This window comes from Chrysemys picta, chromosome 2 (genome assembly GCF_011386835.1).
Source record: "Chrysemys picta bellii isolate R12L10 chromosome 2, ASM1138683v2, whole genome shotgun sequence".
NCBI classification, from domain to species: Eukaryota; Metazoa; Chordata; order Testudines; family Emydidae; genus Chrysemys; species Chrysemys picta.
Genome location: NC_088792.1, coordinates 66,732,454 through 66,756,853, shown reverse-complemented (window position 1 = coordinate 66,756,853; position 24,400 = coordinate 66,732,454). Strand labels below are relative to the sequence as shown.

The following is a 24,400-nucleotide window of genomic DNA, read 5'->3' as shown; positions in this document are numbered from 1 at the left end:
TGGAGCCACTTTCTTACCCCCCAGACAGTCTCACAGCATAGGAGAGAGAGTTCAGTAGAAGGAATAACTAGTTTAAAATAAACCAAAAAGATCTATTCTATTATTGGCTCACTTATTGTGGGAAGCACAGAGGAGGTTAATCTATGGAGAGAATTGAATGAAGAGAGGGGAAGTGGCTTTGTGGACCAGAATTGTGAAAGCATTGCATGCAAAAGGTGAGGCATAAGAGATGGCATGGAGCGAGCTGGAGGAGAAACAGATGAATAGGGCTTTAAATATTACCAGTGGTTAGTTATTATTTCAGGCTGGCCTCATGGGTTGGTCCAGGAGAGAGGGAAACAATACAAAACAAGGTTGGAGGTCTATATATGGAGATATACCCATCTCATAGCACTGGAAGGGACCCTGAAAGGTCATTGAATCCAGCCTCCTCCCTTTACTTGCAGGACCAAGTACTGATTTTGCCCCAGATTCCTAAGTGGCCCCCTCAAGGATTGAACTCACAACCCTGGTTTTAGCAGGCCAGTGCTCAAAACACTGAGCTATCCCTCCCCCCAAGTGCAGGATAAGGTGGAGCTACCTAGGGTCTTGTACATGATAGCAAGGGGATTAAAGCAGTGAAAAGCGGGGAGCCAGTGGAGGAGTTCAGAGAAGAGATGGTATGTTAGAGTAACAGACAAAAAAGATGATTTGTTTGCTAGTTACATAACTAGCTTTAAGTTGCAATGATATTATTGTCTTTTTGTATAACACCTTGTTCAAACTATGTACTTTTCTGTTGACATTTCCCCTCCCTCCTCCAAATATTTAGGGCACCTAATTTTGGGAAATGCATGCATGTTTTTTTTCTATCTAGATTTTTGAAGTCTATTCCTAATATTTTAGTTTAGGGGTACTGATCTCTGGAATGATTGATCAGCCTTCCCATCTAAGCAGTAGGAGAAATGGTAAGCCCACTAACAATTTTGCTAGGGCCCTTTTAGGGGCAGCATGCCCTAACAGAACATTCAGTTTTCTGTGTGCAAGGCAACATACTAACCCCGAAGGGCTAACTAAGTCTCTGAGCCCTTTTAAATAGGCCTTTGATGTCTGAATCAGACAAGTGTAACAATCTGTGGTCCGACTGAGGGCAAATATTTATGTGCTGATTTCCCCCTCCCCCCATTTTTTTTTATATTATTGTAAAATACCAGCGGAGATCAAAATCTATATCTTGATCAACATGCACTGTTGTGTGCGTCCCCTTCAGCCCACTGCTGTCTGCTGGCAAACCGCCCAAAAGGAGCAAGCAGGAGCCGGTGGATCAAATTGCATTTGGTACACCTGACGCGGTAACGGAGTGCAGTGGAATCCTGGCCAGCGTGGGAAAGACTGCACAAAGCTGGGATTCTTAAGACTCAAACTACTTCATCTAAGGCCTGTTTATTGTGGCAAAGCAAACCTATATGTTTAAAAAACCCGATTCATTTTCATACAATTGGCAAAGCTGACACGGCACCTCTTGGGCTGCTGCTCTTAGATGCTGACAAGTGAGGAAATGAAATTCAGAGGGGGAAACGGTTAAAATACTGACTACGCGGATGTTATTTTTCTAAGGCAACTGAAACCACATTCATTATTTAAAGGATACATTTTTATTGCTAGAAATATTTTTATATATTTCATTTAGACTAGAATCTGCTTAAATAGATTGGTTTTTTTTTTATTCAGTTCCATGGGATTAGAATCACAATGGACCCTGAGGCTCCAGCTCAAAGTAAAATAATATGTCTGTAAAATATTTCATATTGATAGCAACACACTTGAATTATTATATTTACCTGCCAGTTCATCTGTGGAATAGTACTGCTAACTTTCAAACTCCCTAGATTTAAGACTTGGTTTAAAACAAAATTTCCTTCTTTGACGGGTAACCAGCCTAGTGGATGGGGAGAACCAGTAAACATAATATATCTTGACTTTAGTATGCCTTATGATACAGTCCTACATAACATCCTCACAAGAAAATTAGGGAACTAGATGAAATTACTATAAGATGGGTGCACAACTAGCTGAAGAACCATTCTCAGGGAGTGGTTATCAATGGTTCGCTGTCAGTCTGGGAGGGCATGTCAAGTGGGTTCCAGTAGTGTTTGTCCTGCAGCTGGTACTAATCAATATTTGCATTAACAACTTGGATGATGGAGTAAAGAGAACACTTGTAAAATTTGAGGAAGACACTAACCTGGGAGGGGCTGTAAGCACTTTGGAGGACAGAATTAGAATTCAAAATGACTTGATAAATTGGAGAATTGGTCTGAAATCAGTAAGTTGAGATTCAGTAAAGAAGAAATGCAGAGTATTGCACATAGGAAGGAAAAATCAAATTCATAGATACAAAATGGGGACTAACTGGGCTAGGCAGTGGTGCTGAAGAAAAGGATCTGGGGATTATAGTGGATCACAAATTTAATATGAGCCAACAATTTGATGCTGTTACAAAAAAAAGGCATGTGCCATTCTGGGCTGTATTAACAGGGCTATTGTATGTAAGACATGGGAGGTAATTGTTCCACTCTACTCAGTACTGAAGTATTGTGTTCAGTTTTGGTCTTGTTTGTGGCAAGGGAGATTTAAGTTGGAAGTTTTTCTTAATACCAACTGTAAGGATAGTTAAGGACTGGCACAGGTTACCCAGGGAGGTTGTGGAATTCCCTTCCCTGGAAGTTTTTAAAACCAGGTTAGACAAACAGCTGTCAAGGATGGTCTGGGTATACTTACTCCTTCTTCAATGTGGGGGAATGGACTAGGTGACCTCGAAGTCCCTACTTGCCCTACATTTCTGTGACTGATATGGGAGGTTGGAGACGTGTTTTCAAATCTCTGCTCTGCCTGATTTGGAGCGGGGACTTGAACCCACGTCTCAGGCAATCCGTCTCCCCTCATCTGCACTCCACCCTGTAAGAATGAAAACCATAGGAAAAAAAGTAATACAGCCTGACATATGTGACCTAATGTAAAATATCTGATTATTGCTCCACATCATAAGTACTTTACAGCTCCCAGCTGACATACATATTTACTCATGAGTAAAGAGTAACTGATTATGAGAGTGAGGGCAGGGAAAATGAGAGATCAAGAAGGGATAGATAATTTAATAGAGTACAGGGCATATTTAATTTCACATGTAATAAAAAGTGAAGACTCTATTACATGCTGAAACGTGGGTTTTCTTTGTGAAGTTTATTTCCTTACAGCTTCTTCAGAATCTGATTGATCCGGAGTCCATCTGCAGTGTTGCCTCAGAATAAAGAGCTGCTTACAGACACGTATGCAAAGTGCATAATGAGGGAAGCAACCCAAACAGTTGTATAAAACTCATAAGGCTCAGTCTGGAACTGCTGAAATTATTCTAACAGTTGGAGCTAAATCATCCCCTCTTGCCAGGGCAGGGACAAAAATCACGGGTGGGAGCAAGAGCAGAGGGGAGTTGCCATTTCCCACAGCACCTCGTGCAAGCTGCACAGTCCGTACAAGTCTCTCCAGAATAAGTTCCCTCCTCCTCTCTCTCTCTGGGTATATTTGCTGCTTTTATCAGCTGAGACTCTCCTTTTTTATTGTACTTATCATTATTGTTGAAATTCTGCCTTTCCACTTTCCTTGTTTTGCATTTAATTTCTTCTTCAGACTTTTTTATTGAGTTATTGCAATTTTAAAAAAAAATTAAAAACCTCAGTACCAGGTGCTCAAATGACTGCTGTAGCATATCTGGAACAGAATGGGGTCAAAGCAGCCATTTATCCCTAAACCTGAGGGAATGAATTTCGCAACTATAATTGCTACACTATAATTCTTATTAATGTTGTGCTATAATTCCATTTAATTCCAAAGGGCTAGTAAATGCATTAGGACTTGTCAATGTATTATTTTACACTGTTTATGATCTGTCAAATTATGCTCTTCGGTATTGTATCGTGTAAAGGAAAAGCCGTAAAAAATACCAGGTTGGAGAAAATTATCTGTTTTCTAGGTGGGGTTTGGAAGAGAGAGGGACTCTTTTATTAGAAAAGTAGTGAAGTTGAGTTTGTAATCAATCCCTTGTTGAACGTTTAATGCCACTGTGGTTGATTGTTCATGAAAATATATTATCAGCTATCTTGTAGCTACTTAAGAAAGGTACTGTGTCTGTTTTTATGAAGTAGTAGCTATAGCCAGGACATTTTATGTGATTAAAAGTACCTGTCTTCCTGCATTGTAAGTAAGAAGGGTGTAGGCGAGTTATAAGGCACTGGGAACAATGAAATAAAAATGAATTGTGTTGCAATGATTTCACTTTATTCTTGTGAAATACCCTGGTTTCTTAGGTAGCGAATATGATGAGGAAGAAGTAGACTATGAAGAATCAGACAGTGATGAGTCCTGGACCACAGAAAGCGCCATCAGCTCTGAAGCTATCCTCAGTTCAATGTGTATGAATGGAGGGGATGAGAAGCCTTTTGCCTGTCCTGTTCCTGGATGTAAAAAAAGATACAAGGTGAGTTATAACAGAGACTTGGTTTATTCCTGTTTCGTTGCAGTAGGGGAGAGAGTCTGGGAAAGCAGATCACATCTTTCTGTTTTATTAGACCTTTCGCTTTTATTTTGACAAGACTTCAACAGATTCTCATATAGCTGCACAATGTTCTTTTCGGACTGATTTTCCTCTCAAATACTTTCAAATCATATACAGCATATGTTGCATCTATATCTACTGATCAAGAGAGATTGTTAAAAGGAATGATTAAAGCAATTGGGTCACATAATTAGCAAGCCTTATTCCAAGAAATTATCTGCTGAAATGGAAAGATGATGCCAACATTCATCTGTTGAATGGAATCACGCACATTACATATAGAACTTGTCCATACCAATGCTAGAATGGGTCCTCTTTATATAACCATTACAGATTTTGTGCTATCCTGTACTGAAAGTATGCCAGCGATGCCTCTGCTGATACAGGTGATGTGCAAAAGGTGGCATTTAATTTTAAAAAGCCAAAGGCCACCTCAGGGAAGACGGAGCAGTAACCTCATAGAAAACTTGTGAAAACATTTGTATAGGGTAAATTCTGACCCGGATCCTGAAAACGGATCTGTATGAGCAGAATCTTGTCCTGGTCCAGAATCCCTCTGACTTCTCATGGGCATGTCAATCTGTATGGATTTGATTGCAGGATTGGGGGCTTCTGTTTGAATACCATATATTCTGGGAAAACTTGTCTTTCTTTTTTTGTTGGTTCGTTGTATCTTATGAGGAACCTTTGCATAAAAGTCTGTTAATCAGCTTCTGATTATGTTCTCCTTGCGACGTCACAGTTGTCTAGCATGCATATCTCTCTGATATTATAGGCAAAGCAATATTATTTCACATGAATTAGAGCAGGAGCAGATGGATTCATTTTTATGCAAAAGTCCCTAAGCAATAAAAATGTGGGGATATGTGGCTGGATTCTCTCTCTCAAGTAAATGTTTTTCAAAGTTCTCCATGAAGCATTAGAGAATGTTTTAAAATCCAACAGGCTCAAAGGACCCCAACCTACAGTGTATACACCAGCAAAACTCCCACTGAAGATAAGGCTTTTTTAACAACTGCATAGTAAAGTCCTAAAATGGAATACAAAACTGAAATATGAAAGAGAGAAAATGCAGGAAGACTAGTAACATTTGAAGGTCTATAAATCCTGACAATAGCAAATATACTGTGCATAAAAATGTGCAGTAGTTGAAAATGTGTGCCTTTTATTGATTCTGCAGCTATTCTGAATCACTTACAGCCCCTTTAACTCAGTAATACTTGTCACAAAATGTATGTGCATGTACGTGGAGATCAGTCACAAGTGGAAATACTGTGCAAAAGTGTGTACGCTTTCTATAGCAATGTGTTAGTCCTCTATGTGGAGATTAGTTTGAATTGTGCATTACATAATAATTGTTCTACTTTTCAGGAAAATCTCAGCATAACCTCTTGGGGTGATGGGGGGAAAATATATTTTGGGGCTATTTGGAAGTGTCAATGAGTAGATGTGGTCACATTATGCAAGATTATCACATTTTCTTTATGGCAGAAGGTATGTAAGGGGAAGAGTGTAGAATAAAAGGTAAATGCTTAGCTCAGGAAGCAAACAAGCCATGGCAGTTGTTAGGAGTTACTTTCCCAAGAGGGCATCTGTGCATTGCAGAAAACATTTATTTAGTGGAAAAAGCTAGAAGAAGCACCCTGTAATTTGCTATATCCTGTCTGTTCTCTGTTTGACTGCCAGCTCCTCTGTCTTTTTACTGCCAAATAAGCAAGCTGTTCCTGCCTGCTTCTGCTATCTCGCTGCCTTCATCTCAAATGCATGAGGACTGTCTACGGGATGTCTTGTGCACCATTAATGGTAGAACAGTCAGACAGGGAACAAATTAATGACCCATAGAGAGGCTGACAAACCGAGAAAGCAGCAAATAAAAAGTACCATAGTTTTGGGAAAATACGTATCCCTGTTAAGCCCAGATGGGTAAGGACATTTCCTTTAGCTGTCTCACTTCCAGTTAGTTGCTTCTGTTTCCTCATTTCTCCTCTTCGTCTAATTTATTTTCTGTGTTTATCTTTGTTTCCTCTTCCCTTTGTTTTGTGTCAACTGTATGTCATGTTTCCTCTTGATCTTCCGTCTGTTTAACCCCCACTCAGAAGAAATATTTGTTGAGTTTAGGTAGGAGTCCTGATATCAAAGGATCATGCACTGGAACTTCCTGCTGGGTGCTGGGTAATAACATTGATGGCTGTAAAACAGGACCATGGCTACAAACAGGAATATTGATGCACACATACAGTAATTATCAGAATCACCTGACATCTGAAAAGGTCGAAGTTACTTCTGGGTGGGGGAGGGCGGATGAATGAACACCGCTTCCTTTTGTCCAGCATTTAGATGATGTGTTTTTATATGATAATGATGATGATGATGATTTATCATTATTTGTATTGTGAGAGTGCCTGGAGGTCCCGGTCAGGGTCTGGGCTCCATTCTGCCTGGCATGGTACAACAGTAAAAGACTGGCTCTGCACCAACGAGTAATTAATGTAATTAAGACAGGATTCAGCAGTGAGTGTAAAAATATTCTGACGGAATGGGGGAGGGAGGATGATGGAAACTGTAATAAGAACTTGTTTTTACAAGGGCCAGATAAATATCAGAAGTCCCTATTGGCCATCTGCCTAGCTGTTATCTGGTGACAGTTTCCCGTAGGCATCACAGTAGAAGTGAGTCACAAACATTTAATTGCTGTTTTTCAGTCTTATTTTTTTTAAAGATATAAAATTGTCTACCAATAAATTATAACAATAATATTAACAGAGGGTCCTGTGGCACCTTTAAGACTAATAGAAGTATTGGGAGCATAAGCTTTCGTGGGTAAGAACCTCACTTCTTGCATCTGAAGAAGTGAGGTTCTTACCCACGAAAGCTTATGCTCCCAATACTTCTGTTAGTCTTAAAGGTGCCACAGGATCCTCTGTTGCTTTTTACAGATTCAGACTAACACGGACTGATACTTAACAATAATATTGTTACTCTAACTTCTATTTACTATAATCTGCCTTAGATTTTTCTTCTATTACAATTGTCAATTTTTTCTAAAATATGACCCTAAGCTTCCTTAAAAGGTTCTAAGTCTATATTTGGAAGGATTTTCAAAAGCATCTAAGTAACTCATTAGTGAGAGGTAGGTGAGGTAATATCTTTTATCAGAGAAAATTCTGTTGGTAAAAGACATAAGCTTTTGTGTAACTCATTGACTTCTAGATGCTCTAGAGCAGGGGTGGGCAAACTTTTTGGCATGAGGGCCGCATCAGGTTTCCAAAATTGTATGGAAGGCTGGTTAGGGGAGGCTGTGCCTCCCCAAACAGCCAGGCGCAGCCCGGCCCCGCCCCCTCCTGCTTCTCGCCCCTTGGCGCCCCTCCCCCCCCCGGAACTCCTGCCCCATCCAACCCCCCCTGTTCCTGTCCTCTGACAGCCCCCGGACCCTCTTCCACCCCATTCAACCCCCTCTCTCCTTCCTGACTGCTCCCCCAGACCCCTGCCCCCATTCAACCCCCCTGTTCCCCGCCCTTTGACCGCCCCAAGCCCTAGCCACACCCCCACCCCCTGGCCACCACCCTGAACTCCTCTGTCCAACTCCCCCTGCTCCCTGTCCCCTTACCGTGCTGCCTGGAGCACCAGTGGTTGGCAGCGCTACAGCCGCGCCACCCAGAGCAGCAGGACAGGCAGCCACGCCGCCCGGCTGGAGCCAGTCACGCCACCGCGCAGCACAGAGCACTTTGTGCTGCGTGGTGGCGGCAGCAGCAGTAGCATGACCCAGCTCCAGCCAGGCGGCGCAGCTGTAGCACCACCAGCCACTGGTGCTCCGGGCAGTGTGGTAACGGGGCAGGGAGGGTTGGATTGAGGGATGGGGAGTTCCGGGTGGTGGTCAGGGGGCGGGGATGTGGATGCTGGTTGGGGGGGAGGAAACAGGGGGTTGAATGGGGGCAGGGGTTCCAGGGGGCAGTCAGGAAGGAGGGGGAGTTGGATGGGGCTGCAGGGGGCAGTCAGGGGCAGGGGTTCCAGGGGCAGTCAGGGGACAAGGAAAAGGAGTGGCTGGATGGGGCAGGAGTCCCAGGGGCAGTCAGGGAGCAGGGGTCTGTGGATGGGGCAGGGGTCCCAGGGGCAGTCAGGGGACAAGGAAAAGGAGTGGCTGGATGGGGCAGGAGTCCCAGGGGCAGTCAGGGAGCAGGGGTCTGTGGATGGGACAGGGGTCCCGGGGGGATTGGATGGGGCAGGAGTCCTGGGGGGAAGATAGGAGGTGGGGGCCAGGCCACAACCTCCTCCCCTAACCGGCCCTCCATACAATTTACGAAACCCAATGCGGCCCTCAGGCCAAAAAGTTTGCCCGCCACTGAGTTAGGGCATCATATGCATCCAGACCAAACTCAATTCACGTATCTCACCATTCAGATATTACAACCAAACAGATACACTCATTGACACAACAAATTCCCTTTCACTTCCAACATGTAGCCACCCACAATGCACACATCTAGTTCCTCTGCACAAGGCACAGTTCAACTCCAAGCTCATAGTTTTTCCATGTACAAATAACATATCATTGAGTTTCTCCAGTGCACATATATTTAGAGAGCGTACATCATCCCAGAAAGGGAATTGGATGTGGAGGTTACAGATCTGAGTGCATCTGCTTTACTGTGATGGCTGAATGGAAAGTTCAGGAGTTGAGGTTGGTCTAAATGTGAACATTGCCTTAACTGGTGATTTCTAAGGTTTTTGGTGACTGTATTGTTAGGAAATGCACTTGAGCAACTTCAGCTACATTTTTTGAAGGCAGCGGTTTCCTGGTTTTTTTAGAATGTGTAAAAGTTCAGGGTATGATTGGGCAGGGGCACAGGGAAGCAGAGGGCAGCCAAAATCAGTAGTCAAGAAAACATGTAGTGATGGCTATAAGCATGGGGAAAACAAGACTAGTGGGGACTGCCGGTTGTGAATGGGGGCTTGGAAAGACTGGGGGCAGCAGTGTCTGGTGGGCTATGTAGGGTATTTAGTGGAGATGGTGTAGTGTGCAGCACAGTTTTGCAGATAGGGATGTAGTTAGAGGGTTGTTGGGTAGGGGGAAACTGGAGAACAGCAAATGTTTGGCAATCAAGAGTGCAGGGGAGGCTGTGGTAGCAGGAAGGGGGAGGATATGGTCTGTGTTGAATGGGTGGCATTGGAGTTCACAGAGGCAGCATAGAGTTGGGGAAGCGAGAGCCTATGGAGAGGTGGAATGAGCAGGGAGTTTGGGGCAGGGCAGATCACTCCGTAATAGGCAGGATGTCTCTTCTGCTGGTAGGATCTGTAATTCATTTGTTTTGGATCTTTCCCAGCTAAGAAATCCTTCCCCTGAGTGGGCAGAGTTTCTCTGTGCTTCACCAACTGGGCTTTCCCTGCTCGTGGAGATCCCCTGTTGCAAAGAAACCCATCCCTCTAAGGAGCATTATTTCCTTGGGCCCTGCCTATAAAAGGGGATGGGAAGGGCTCAGTGAGCCTGATGGGCCTGGGCTCCCTGAGGCTGGGAAGCCCAGTGGTCTTTCTCTTGAAAATGCTGGCAACTGCCCAAATGGATTGGAAGGGATGGTGACCCCTTCCAGCACCCTCAAAGAATGCAAAGATACCAGCCTCCCCAGAAGAGGATGGGGGAATGGCTGCTGGGCCTCCTCTCTCCTTCCCCTATCCCCCTCCCCAAAGCCTCCTAAGGGTGAGCCTTGGGGGATCCAAGACAGAGACATAAGTGGGAGTTGATTTAAGGGCAAAGGGGCATGGGAGTGGCTGGGCAGGCATGAGATAACAAGCAGTGAGTGAAAGGGGGCATGGAGAAAGAACAAGTCTGGTGGGATAGATGGAAGAGTGAGAGGAGGAAGCAGGCCTGTGGCTTATGGAGTTTGTGAGAGGAAGTGAGCTGGACTGGATGAGGATTGTGCAACAGAAGCAAGCCCAGTACCTGGGAGAAAGAGGCTTGTCCATGGGGCAGTTTTCTTGCCCTCCTCAACTAAAGATGGCACCTAAAAGCAGCTACGTTTGTCTGGTCAGGAGCAAGCAACTCCTGCATTAATAACCTCACTGTGTGTAAGGTAAACACCACAGACTGTGCAAAAATTAAAGTGAGTGTCCAAGCACTAAACAGAATAAAATGAAACCCCAAAACAACTACATTCATGTCCCTGTCTCGTGTCCTTGCACATTTGTACTATTCCTGTACATGATCCCAAACTTTAATGCCTTAGCTAGTGGTAGCATCCTAGGGCATATGGTCCTGCCAAACCAATGCCACTGTAGCCACACAAATGCACCAATACCATTACTAGAACTCTTTGGTATCTCCTCCTGTTCTGGTCCTAGTTTCATTGTTCTTTCATCTGGTTTAAGATTTCTGAATGTCTTTCTATGCTGCAGCCTTTTTCCTCAACTGTGCGTGTCTCATCATTAATCTAAGTATCTAGAGCAATAAAAGTGACAGATGGGTCTGGCAGCGTTGTTCTCTATACCTCAAAAAATTTAACCCAAGACACACAACAAGGTGTTTATATTAGAGCAGTGGAAAAAATTAGGAAGAGTTGACTTGAAGTTCCAACAAAAGTTTTCTTTCAGTGCTTTTATGGAGAGATGTAGATCAAGTTTCATGTTGCGTTGGTTTCTCATAGCCTGAACATTTTGCTATTTTTTCAAACCCTTCTCTAACCCAATTAATCTTAAAACACAAGCCAAGATGGAATTTCCTAGCACCTTCTGCCTGGAAAAAGGCTGTGCTGTCTTTTTCATCCATCGAGGTGTGTGTATCTGATTTCTGCACATGAGGTGTTTCAGAATAACTCATTAAAGAATCCAATAACAAAGTTTCAAGTAAACCCGAAGTGAAACATTTGCCATAAATGATCATGTTATTGCCATGCAAACTATTTATGCTCTGTAGCTTTTACTGCACAGATGCCACCATTAACTGTACATTTTACTTCTAGTATAATTGTCAAATGACTATCTCTTGAGTTGAAGTTATAAAAAAGGGAAAACTTCTTGCACATTACTCTGGGCAAACTTTTCAAAAGTTTCTAAAGATAAACTTAGGTTGTTGGGTCAGTCCTCCATCGCCCCACCCCACCCCCACCCCCTATAGCTGAAGATTAGCATTTCATCCCCGATACTTTGTTCTCAAGCTCCATCACATTTTCAAGCACAAATAGTTCATAGGCTTCATTTTATACTGAGTTGGAGACAGTTGCTTTAACAAAACAAAAAAATATATAGCTGAAGAGGCACAGTTCTGTGTGAAATAGGTCAGGAGAAACTTTCCATGTAGTGTAAGGTGAGATGGGGCATTGTAATGTAGTCTCCTCTACAGCCCACTTACCTTTTTTTTCCCTCTCTCTCTCTCTCTCTCTCTCCTTAATGCGGGCTCCACTGATCACTGATTCTCTAGTAAAGGTTGAAAGTTTTGTAGTATTTCTACTGATATGAATTGCTTGAAATTGTGTCAGGGAAGATCAGCATAGGATTGGAAACAAAGATTTGTTACTCAGGAGCATAGAATACAACATATCCCAGTTCAGAATAGATACATCATTGATTGTTTGGAATCAGACTTTAGAAGGACATGTGCTGTGGGAGGTATTACCTTACGTGCATTTCCTGGTTTTCTGATGTTTTTGTTTTATTTCCTGCTTCTGAGGTTTCAGTTTTTGGCTACCAACTTTCATGTTCTGTAAGAGTACAAAGGAACCACAACTCTTTAATGAAACTTTGTTAGTGAATTGTCCAGCAGCAGCTGTAGAGTGAAAGTTGTAATCAGAGGGCTTGATTTTCTGAACTTCAACACAGCATGAGCTCTGAGTAGGCATAGCTCATATTCCCATCTTAACAAAACCCTTTTTGTCCTTATAACTATTAGAAGGCAGTGTTCAGCATAGTAAAAATTCCTGAATCTAAGCCTGGCTGACTATGCCCTTACGTTCAGGGTAGTAATTAGTGCATATTACTACAGAGTTCTCATCCTCTTAGTTTAGTAAACATAATAGTAAGTGCAGCCAATCAAATCTACAAGCTTCAGAAAGGAGTTGAGTTCTAGGGCTGCGGCCTTGTCATAGTAATTGCTCTTTGAATGTCCATAAACCTTTCCTCTGGAAGAACAAGAAAAACACCATCCACTGGACAGTTCACAGCTGCTATAATGAAAATCAATCTCAGACTCTCCTAGTTTATTCAAAGGCCCAGACCCTAGAAGAGGAAGCAGATAATATACTTGGGGCTTGTCTACATGGCTCAGTAAAGTGCATTAGAGGAGTGTGATTTATAGAGTGCTCTGACTGCCCCATGAAGACTCTGCGGGTGTGATGTAAAAGGCACCTACTTCTACATTAATACGAACTAGCTATCTTTCAGTTAGTGGCAGCAGGGTCCACGTGGGGCATTTAGTGCACTCTACAAGTCACACACTTCTAATGAACTTTCCTATGCCATGTAAACAAGCCTTGAGAGAAAGAGAGAGAGCACGCCTCAATTAGATGAGTCCTTAATTAATCATCCAACCCACTAAAGGCAGATATATAAAATGTCACAGCTTAGATAGACCACCACGGCCGGTCTCAGAATCTGCAAGAAGAATGTAAGATATTATTACCACATTAGGAAAGCAACAGAGGCTTTCAACCAGTCTTGGTACAAGGCTCTTAAGCTGCCAGCTTCCTGATCCTGCAAGTGAAACTAAAAGATACTTAAGGATTTTCTCAGGCAAAGTTGACATCTTCCCTTAAAGGCAAACTATGCAGGAACTGTGATGGTAGCAATTCTAAGCATAGTAGTTCTTCTCTAAGACAGCTAGAGAACTGTGGTTTCAGTGGTAAATATCCACAAACATGGTTATTTATTTTTCAAGTGTGTTTTAAGGGTTGGGGGCTTAGAGAAATGGGGAGATTTGTGGAATCATGTGAAAGTCCAACCTAAAGGTGACTGTTTCCTGTGTACTTAATTCTCTAGGTACAATACATGTATGGCAGTGGTTCTATTTACCATAGTGGGCAGCATATGCAGCTTTCTATGCGTTATGTGGGCCGAATCCGCACGCGCACACACACACACACACAACCTGTATGGGCCTGAGGATGTCACGTGGGCTGCAGTTGTGTGCTGATTGGGCAATGGGTTGAGAACCACTGATGTAAGGCAATCAAGCTTTCTTGCTGCCTCATGAAAAAAAATAAAAATCTTAAAATAAAAATAGGGCAAATGGTGATAGCTGCTTTGAGCCCTTTGAAGGAGTGTAGCTGAATACTACTGTGCTCGCTCTTTTTTGCTTGAATATGTTCCTTAGAGCTTGTCTAAAGCTACGTAGCGCATGGAAGGCTAGCACAACATAGACTTACCCCCCAGCTCATTGTGCACTAAATGTCCACATGGAACCTACTGCTACACACTAAAAGTTTCCCTGTGTTTTGACTCACCCTGCTTTGAAACAGGAGAATAAAGTGCACCACAGAATTTTTCATGCATGGCAGCAGGGTCCACACAGGCAGGTGGTAGGCTACAAGCTAGCGTAAGGCAGATTTACACCCCAGCTTGCCGTGAACTGTTGGTAAGACAAGCCCTAAGTTAACTTACTGGTGTTTTTCCAATAGCATGAATGGACCATTGGAAAATCCCTATTCAAAGTGTCAGGAAATAAAGAACATCTATTTTCCTTCAAGTGAGGGACCCTATATGTATTCCAAACGTAGGTGCACCATGCGCCGGAAGTTTTCAGCAGCAGTCTGTTGACCTGTACACACGTTGTATGTTGCCTCGTGCTCCAGGCAAGGTTTTGAGGCCATGCGGGGCGACGCCTCCTCAGTTTCCTCATAGTGCTGTGTGGTTGGAGTCAGAATCTTCTCTTCCGCTTGCTCATAATCTCTACGAGAACTGTCCGTTGTATTTAGTTAGCTAGTTTGTTTTTTCTTCTTAGTTGTGTATAGTCTATAGTTAGTTAGTGTAGGTTACTTGCCCCGCTCGGGGGCTGCCCCAACTTTGTCGGGGGACTATGCTCTGCATTCTGGGATTTAAGAACTGTGCCTCATGCCCTCAATTCGTTTTCCATGAGAAATGAGCACTGCCGTTGCTTATACTAGCTAGGAGAAGCTCATTGCCACACATTGCGACATCTGTAAGTCCTTTCCCCTGCAGACCCATGAGGCTCGTCTCCTGCGATTCAGGAAGTTCCTTATGGAAAAAGCTCTCCGGCCCCTTGTGGAGTCCAATCCTGGACTGGCAGAACCAGCAGTGCACCACCCTTCACCAGTGGTGAGCATCCTACCCACCTCCCAGATCTGACAAGGTCAAGCAGGAGAGTTGCAAGTGCTCTCAGCCATCGCAGCAAGTCTCTGTTACAAGCTTTGCCAGATCGGGCAAGACGTTGCATGTGGACTGCACCTGCCACCTCCTAAGCCTCCCCATGCAGAGGGTAAAGCTAAAAAGGAGGCAACATAGGTAGCGTTGGCTGCCACACTAACCATACCACAAGACAGCCCTCCACGCTGTGCATCTCCACCGCAACATGAGTTCTCATGCTCTGCACCACATACACACCCCTGCTTCACCAGTCAGCGAGACGTGCCATGGACAGCTGGATGAGCCAAACACTTGCTCCCCACAGTGCACTTCACCTGCCATATCCCCCCCTTGTCACTGCCTTTGGCTTCGCAGCCCCCCCCACCACGACCACCAACGGATGCACTTCTCTTCCTGGGCTGGAGACCACATCCCATGGTTGCGGGACCACCTTCATTGACAGCTGCCGCCATTGGAGATCTCTCTGGACTCCAAGGCCTTTTCAACGAAGGAACCATCATTCTCCTCGATCCCCAGGCGTTGCTCGGACTCTCGGGCATGGCCACCGCACCAGGCAGGATATGCTCCGACCCCGCCGCATTGGTATGTGTACACTTGGGGCCTGCAGTATCCCTAGGACTAGACCCCCTGAGCACACTGGCCAACATGGGACGCTTACCACCACCCATATCCATCTTCTCATGCCTTGCACCCTTCCATCTGGGCCCCTTCGCCAGAACCATCCAGCTCGGACCTGGAGGCAGAGACAGCAAGGGAGCCGATCCCGACAACAGCCTCCTGTCTGGACAGAGCACTGATTCCCCTGACCCTCTCTCCTCCTGATGACCACCACTAATACCAGGAGCTGCTGCAGAGGATGGCCCTGAATTTGGGCATCCCATGGGAAGAAGTCCAGGACCAACACCATCAGCTCCTAGACATTCTCCAGCCTAGGGGACAGTCCTGCATTGCATTTCCCATAAACAAAGCCCATCCTTCAAACTGCATGGGCGGTCTGGCACACACTAGTGTCCTGCGCCCCCACAGCCATCCAAAGGGACTGATTTCTTTCCCCTGACTCCTCCCCACTTTGCTGGTGGCACACGCAGCGATGGAACAGGCAAGGCAGCACTCACACACCTCCACCCCTCCAGATAGGGTAGCAACGCACCTAGAGCTCCTGGGATGCATAGTTTACTCCTCTGCAGCCCTGCAATTCTGCATATCAAACTACCAGGCTCTGCTAGCAAAGTATGATTTTAAAACTATGCCAAGCTATTAGCGTTCTTGGAGCATCTCCTGCAGGACAAGCAACAGTGTTTCCAAGCCCTGGTGGAGGAAGGTCACTTGTCGGCCAAGGTTACCCTCTAAGCAGTGATGGATGCAGCAGACACATCCTCCTGCTCCCTGCCACAGGCATAGTGATGCAACAGGAGGCCTGACTGCAGTCCTCCGGCTTCCCGAGGGAGATCCACACCACCATCCAGTACCTCACCTTTGACGAGGACAAGTTGTTCTTGGCAAAGACAGATGAGTCCCTACACTCCGTAAAGGACTCACAAATGATTCTCCCGTCTCCAGGAATTTACAGAAGCAACAGAAGTCACCCTACCAACCATGCCCCTATGCACCGTACCAGCCCATGTACACCCTGTATCAGGACCCCACCCAATGGCACCCCAGATCACAGCATCCACTACCATCAGCCTCTGTCACCTACTCTGCCATACCATGGGACCAATCTAAGGCCCAGTTTTGGCAAGCCCCCATCGTCACCGCCTCCAGCCCCCCTTACTGCCTTTGGGGCCCATCTTGCCCTATTTGCCCACCACTGGGGCAAGCTCACCATGGATCATTGGATATTGGAGGTTGTGAGATATGGCTATTCTATCGAGTTTCTTACCTTCCCCTCTTCCCGCCCAGTGCCTCCTGGAAGTCTCTCTCATCACAACCTCCTACAGTGTGAGGCAAACACCCTCCTAACGAAAGGTGCAATTGAACCCGTGCCTTCCCTCTTCATCGGTAAGGGTTTCTACTCCCTATACTTTTCTCATCCCAAAAAAGGGAGGAGGTCTCTGCTTTATCCTCGATCTCTGCTTACTTAACAACTTCATCAGAAAGGCCATGTTCCATATAGTGACATTCGCATCAATCATCACCTTCTTTCCCCAGGGGGTATGGTTCGCAGCCCTCAACATGAAGAACGCATACTTGCATAGTGATATCCATCAAGTCCACCACAAGTTCCTTTGCTTCCATGTGGGTGACAACCACTTCAGAGTTCTCCCCTTTGATATTGCCAGGGCCCCATGAGTCTTCACAGCGGTGGTCGCAGCCCAACTACAATGCCTGGGATATTCTGTGTGTGTTTCCTTACTTGGACGACTGGCTCTTGGTGGCGACAACCCTTGCCAAAACGACATCACAAATCCTCGCTGTCCACTCACTCCTCGCCGTATGCCCCTGCAGTGGTGTTGTTGGAGAGGAGCTGAATATGTTGGTTGTGGATAAGAGGCAGGAATGTGTGGTGGTTAAGCGGACTGCCTACAGCTCTAGGATATTGATGTGATGTGTGCCTTGCAATAAGTTCAAGCCCCTTGTGCGGCACAGCCATCTAGGTGGACTCCCCAACCAGCCAGGGAGGCATCCGTGGTAAGGGTGGTCATGGGGCCGGAGGTGGCAAGTGGGGTGCCTTGCAGCATCGGTCCACCACGAGAGGGAGGTGCAGACCGACCATGGGTCAGTGTCCAGATGGTTGATGTGGGGCCTGCAGACTGAAGGGGGCCAGAGTTGTAGACAGTGAATGTGGGTATGTGGCATCAGATGGGGTGCAGGCCACCATATGGCTGAGGAGACAAAGAAAGCGGCACACTGTGGTGTGTGAGGTATGGGCATTACTTGGGCTGTCAGGGCAGCAAAATGGTCCACCAGGAGGAAGGCCCAAGCTGCCATCGAATCTAAGCATGCCTTGATGTACCCCAGGCATTGTAGTTGGCCTGCAACCACCGCTCCTCCTGGTAGTCTTATTCTGGCCCAGATAGTTCTGGTTTCCAGTTCTGGTTACTCAGACTCTCTCCCACCCCCAATCGGTCTCCCCGATCTGCCAGACCTCCTCACCCAGGACCTGGGCAGAGTCCATCATCCCAGCCCAGACCTGCTTCGAATGATGGCCTGGTTTTTGAATGGGGATTGCATGTAGACAATGCCTGCTCCACCCATACTTATGCACAGCAGATGATCTTCCACTCTAGTGTGCTACACAATGAAATGGAAGCGTTTCACCTCCTGGGCACAACACCACCGTTTCTCTCAAGTACATCTCTTTCCCCATCATCCTAGACTACCTCTTAGAACTTAAGACCTCAGGCCTCTCCCTTAGCTCTGTCTGGTCCACCTGGTGGCTCTTAGTGCCTTGCTCCCATTTGTGGATGGCCACGTGGTGTTTACTTACCCTACCACCACCCAATTTCTGAAAGAGCTGACAAACAGCTTCCCTCTGGTCCTCAAACCTGCCCCTCCTTGGAACTTCAATCTTGTGCTCTCTGCCCTCCCCAGAGCGCCCTTCAAGTCCCTGGTCACATGCTCTGTCTCACGCTTATCCATGAAGGTCTTCTTCCTTGTAGCCATCACCTCCACTCGGTGGGTCAGCAAACTGGTGGCCATGATGGCTGACCGCCCCCCCCCCCCCCCCCCGATATATGGTCTTCCATAAGGACACGGTCTCATTACGTCTTCACCCTAAGTTTCTCCTGAAAGTAGTCTCGGAGTTCTACCTCAACCAATCCATCCATCTCCTGGACTTCCACCCTAAATCTCACGCAACTCCCACAGACAAGAACCTGCAGTCCTTAGATGTCTGCTGCGCACTCACATTCTACCTAGACAGGGCCCACTCCTCTCCATGTCTCTTCGTTGCCATTATGGAGAGGTCCAGGGGCCAAGCCTTCTCCTCACTACGCATATCCAAGTGGATCTCTGCTTGCATCATGGAGTCCAATACCACACGCACAGTCCAATGTCACACCAACTGGTAGAATTACAGCCCACTCCACAAGGGCCCAAGCAACCACCTCCACCTTCCTGGCAGATGTCTCCTGGTACGACATCTGCCAAGTGGCAACTTGGCACTCTGTACACACCTTCACCACCCACTACAGCAGTGGTTCTCAAACTTTGTACTGGTGACCCCTTTCATACAGCAAGCCTCTGAGTGCAACCTCCTTTATAAATTAAAAACCCTTTTATATTTAACACTATTATAAATGCTGGAGGCAAAGTGGGGTTTGGGGATGGAAGCCAACAGCTCATGACCCCCCACATAATAATCTTGTGACCTCCCTAAGGGGTCATGAACCCCGTTTGAGAATCCCTGCACTACGGCATCGACAGAGGGGCAGCCGAAGATGTGACTGTGGACCATGCCATCCTGCGGATGGCTATACCTCTCACCCATCTTCGAGCTGATGCTGCTTGGTACTCACCCGTGTTTGGAATGAATATACCATCACTTGAAGAGGAGGTTACTTACCTGTAACTGGAGGTTCTTCAAGTTGTGTGGTCCCTATTTGTATTCCAGTACCCGCCCACTGTCCCCTCCATTGCAGACAGACAGCCCGATTCAGCAGTAAGAGAATGACTAAGGGGGCATCGCCCTGCATGGCCTGTTATAACCTTGCCTGGAGTACGAGGCAACATATGAAGTGCGTGCAGGTCAGTGGACACAGCTGCTGAAAACTTCCAGTGCATGGCATGCATGCGCACTCATGTTTGGAATACAAATAGGGACCACACATTCCAAAGAACCTCCAGTTAGAGGTAAGTAACCTCCTCTTTTTTGTCATACCACATATAATTTTAAAAAGGTTAACCATTTAGTGATAGGTTACAAGGTAAGTTTGACCCATTAAAACTGTATGCCCTAGTTTGCAGATGATGCCTTCCTAGGGCCCGAGCCCTTAGTCATGTCTTGAATGCATTAGAAGGGAGGGCATATTTGTACTGTAGCAAACACCTAGAGACAGTTACTAATAATTTTGCAATTTTGTCCCAAAAAGTTTAATAGTCAGTTCCGGTTTTTATATCAGGAAGCCAAGCCATTATGTTAGACGATATATGACAACCAATATTTCACTCTTTCACCCACAGAATGTGAACGGTATAAAGTACCATGCCAAGAATGGCCACAGAACACAGATCCGTGTACGCAAACCATTCAAATGTCGTTGTGGAAAGAGTTACAAGACAGCTCAGGGCTTGCGGCACCACACAATCAATTTCCATCCCCCAGTGTCTGCTGAGATTATCAGGAAGATGCAGCAATAACATGCTGGTCACAAATGTGCCAAGAAATCCTCACCAGCAGTTGCTGATTTTGAAACCAGCCACCTTTTTCAGGGGAAGCATTCAGCAACCCTTGAAAAAAATGAAATGCATGCTTTAAATTTTTCTGTAATTTTGGAATGATGTATCTTTGTAGAGTTAATGATTTTGTACATTTGCACTTGTAATCATCATACCCATTTTCATTACTTTGATATAAGGTGCTAAAAAAAAGCTATAGGTTCTTCAGAACACTTTCCCCAAAACAAAAATTAGGGGGTGTTGCATATTTAGTTGTACTGCAGTGTTAAATAGGGGCGTGAAGAGGAACGCTTGGCACTGACATCATTTCAAGATTGTAATGTGGTTGAAGATTTTCAACACATCCGTTCATGTGTGTGTAAAACCAAAACAATACCACCATTGTCAAACTGGTTAACATGCCTTACATAATGGAGTTTATCAGTGGTGTAGCAAGTCTTTAGGTATTGGAAATATAAATAAGAAAGAATGTTTAACATAATATGCTAAAAATATTTTCATACTTAAATAACATACATAAAAAGGTGTGCTTGCTGTATTTTATATTATCTTGCAAATTCTTTTTTCCCTTTTGAAATGCTGAAAATCTTGCCATTTGAACTAGTAAACAATCACCTTTAGTGTTAGAATTATTACTTTGTTTTTATACAAGATGATGTATTAAGTTCATGCCCATCAAGCTTTTGAGGACCAAGATCCCAGGCCAACTAAATATTTTCTCCTGAAATCTACTGTTAGAAAGACACTTCGAAATACTTAAGTGCAAATTTGTGTGTGAGAGAGAAACAATTCTATCTTCATCTCAGATGAAGTTTTAAAGCACTTTGTAGTTCTCTGTTGCCAACAGATTTAATGTTTTATGCGTTGCCAATTCTTGCAACTACAGTACTAACTTATGCCTGTGGTTGCAAATAAAAATTCTAAGTTTGGTTTAAGGAGGTATGTTATTTGTGTTACGGAAATTTCTAGTGACCCTCCTTCACGTTCATTATATTTTGAAATTTTCTTTGTATATTTTTTGCCTCTTATTGTACATCACTGCATTCCAATTGGAAATGTCTGTTTAGCTTTACAAATCACTTTGCTGAAATATGACATGAGCCTTACTGAAGATGAAGTGCTTCTTGCAGCCAGTGTCAAAGATTGACTTGAAACAAGAGCCATCATAAAATAACTTGTCTGGACCATACATGAACATATATTGCTTACAGTACCATCATGCCTTGAGCATTCTTCTCTCACAAGTGCTATTCTTTGAAGCTTAGATTAAAAAAAACCTATAAAAATTCAGACCTATTTCCCATGAAAACAAATTAAGTGTTTTGAAATGTAGTAACTTTCCTCTCTCCCTGTATTTTGCATGAAAGTTCAGACAAATGGGAAACAGACCTCTCCATTTTTCTAAAACATTTAAAATGAACTTCGAAAGGATGACAATTTTCTGTTAACCAACTATTGACTCCCTCATAATGAGGTTTTAAAGAAGCATTTACAAAACCCCCATTTAAACAAATTATCTTCTCTTCAGGATTTGAGGCAATGGAGTGTTGTCTGTTCAGTTTAAATGATCCAGACATGAGAATCAACTTGTTGATGTATAAAATATCTCATTTGGCTACTTCCTACCTTCTGAACTGTTTTGGCAGCAGATTGGGACAGCAAGTATCATTTGGCTCTGCTCTAGTGCAAGAAACTATAGGCTGGTTAAGTTAATTTAACAGCTAAACAGTCATAAAAAGTCATTGCATGTAAATTCCTTTCAACTATGAAAATGAAATTCCAGTTTCTATTTACCTATTCATTGTGACAGTATTATTAAACAGGTAAAGATGGGACTATTTTGTTATACTGTGTATAGTGAATGTATTGTACTGTGTCTGTGAAAAGTGTGCTTTAAATTATATTTTCATATGTTTTGTTGGGGACAAAGTACATTAAGTTTGAAAGTGACAGAGGTTTGTTTTAGAACTGAAGGCAACTTAATGAATCAAAATTCCTGTCAAGAAAGCTGCTTATAAATGTAAATCAAATCACATTTAAAATAAACTGCCTCTGACCCAAAACAAATATGAATGCTTTATTATTACTTCTCATTATCTTTAAGGGTAATCAGTTTGATCTGCACAGACTGATAGTATTTTTATGCATTATTCATTTCCTTTTTTGGCAGTTTCTCAATGTAATAATTAAAACCAAATACACTAAAACATTCGGGCAACCTGTTTAGTTGTCAAATTCTGTGGAATGCTACAAACTATCCTTTAAAAAAGCTACATCAAGATTTTCAAGATGTGCCAGTTTTTTAGCTGTAGCCACGAGCTTCTTTCCAGTTGTTTCCCCCCACAAAACACTCTCCAACATTTTTAAAGAAAAAGTGAATTCTTCGGAGGCTGTTCGATAATGACGTCTTCATTCAGAGATTCAAGACTGGCCAGGTAAAGTGTGCATATTCATATTCCCCATTGGGCCAAAGCAGCCCAGCTTAGGTGGTCTTCAGGGATGGAGGCATGATTTTGAGATGGATAATTGTCTGAGGATTTGGGAAGTTAAATAGGAACATGCTGTGGGGGTTTGATACCTATCTGTGGTCCTTTTTGTGAACCAGTCAGAGCACTAGGTAGGTACTTTATAAATGTAAACAAGTACAAATCTCCCTGCTATACATATCAGTTGGAGGGGAAAAAAAGATTGCTCGCTTTGTACAGTAACTGTAGTTCTTTGAGGTGTGTCCCCCTATGGGTGCTCCACTATGCACCCTCCTCCATCTCTGCTTCAGCTTGTTCCTTAGTTCCTTCTTCACACAAATGTCCCCTAAGGAACTATCTAAAGCAGAGATGGAGGAGGGTGCATAGTGACGCACCCGTAAGGGGGACACATCTCAAAGAACTGCAGTTATTGCACAGCGCGAGTAAGTTCCTCTTCTTTGAGAAGCATCCGTGTGGGTGCTCCACTTCAGGTGACTTCTACTTAATATCCCTAGATGGAGGAGAGAGCTTTGTAATAGAGTCCAGAACTGAAGATAATACTGCAAAACCAAGTGCCACATCAGATCTGACAGCACAGATCAGGGTGTAATGTTTTGAAAACATACATACTGAAGCCCATACAGAGGTCCTACATATTTCAAATATTGGTACATTCTTCAGTAATGCCGTAGCTGTTGCCTGTGATCTGGGTGAATGTGCTATCACCTGTTGGTGGGTGGAGATGATCACCTGCAGTATTATAACAAGTGATAATACATGGCTATTGAATATCTCAATAGTCTCTGAGCAGAGATCGAAGACCCCATAGATCTATCTGCAAAAGAAATGAAGAGCCTAGGCCATTTCTTAAATTCCTTGGGTCCTAGTTAAATAGACAGCCAATGCCCTTCTAACATCCAGGATCTGTAAACAGGATTCCTATAGAGAACTCTCTAGCTTCAGGAAAAACATTGGTAGATTGAATGGAATGATTAAGGTAGAACGCTGATAGAACCTTAGGTACGAGTTTTGGATGTGGACGTAAAGAGACTGATCCTTAAAGAACACCATAAAGGAGGAATCTGCCATCAAGGCTCCAATCTCCACAACCCTATGGATCAATGTGATGGTTACTAAAAGGGCCATCTTCATAGATAAATGTAACAAAGAACAGGCTGCCATTGGTTCAAGCAGAGGTCTCATAAGGTAACTGAGTACCAGGTTGAGATTCCAGGTCAAGATAAGATTTCTAATCTATGGGTAGAGATGCCCCAAACCCTTAATAAACCTAGACAACACCAGATGAGCAAATATGGAGAATCCTACTGGAGGATGAAAGGCTGATTTGTAGCTAAACGGACCTTAATGGAACTGATAACCCCACTTTCTTTAGCTCCAACAGATAATCCAGGATGACTGAAAGGATGGCATCGACGACCATACCAATGGAAGAATCTTTAATTTCTGCAAGTAAGTAGTGCTGGTTGATCTTTCTACTATTCAGTAACCCCTGTTGTACTTCTGTAGAGCAGGAGGATTCTAAACCAATGAACCAACCAGGAGCCATGCCCTGAGGCAGAGAACCACTAGGTTGGGGTGAAGCACATGACCCACATTCTCTGATAAGAGATGAGGAATGTTCAGGAATTTGAATGACAGTTGAACATCCAGGTGAAGCAGGTAAGGGTACCAATCTTGT

General features: G+C 44.2%; 1 protein-coding gene across 4 annotated transcripts in view; it reads left to right on the top strand.

Moving 5' to 3' along the window:
- The window catches only part of JAZF1 (JAZF zinc finger 1), a 274,362-nt gene extending 252,059 nt beyond the window's left edge, over positions 1–22,303 (top strand). For all 4 annotated transcript variants that reach the window (XM_005296995.3, XM_065583405.1, XM_008170328.4 and 1 more), the window contains 2 exons: positions 4,344–4,513; positions 20,021–22,303. In XM_005296995.3, coding sequence (XP_005297052.1) covers positions 4,344–4,513; positions 20,021–20,197 — 347 coding nt within the window. In that variant the 3' untranslated portion in view covers positions 20,198–22,303. The remainder of the gene's footprint in view (positions 1–4,343; positions 4,514–20,020) is intronic.
- Positions 22,304–24,400: the final 2,097 nt, after the last annotated feature.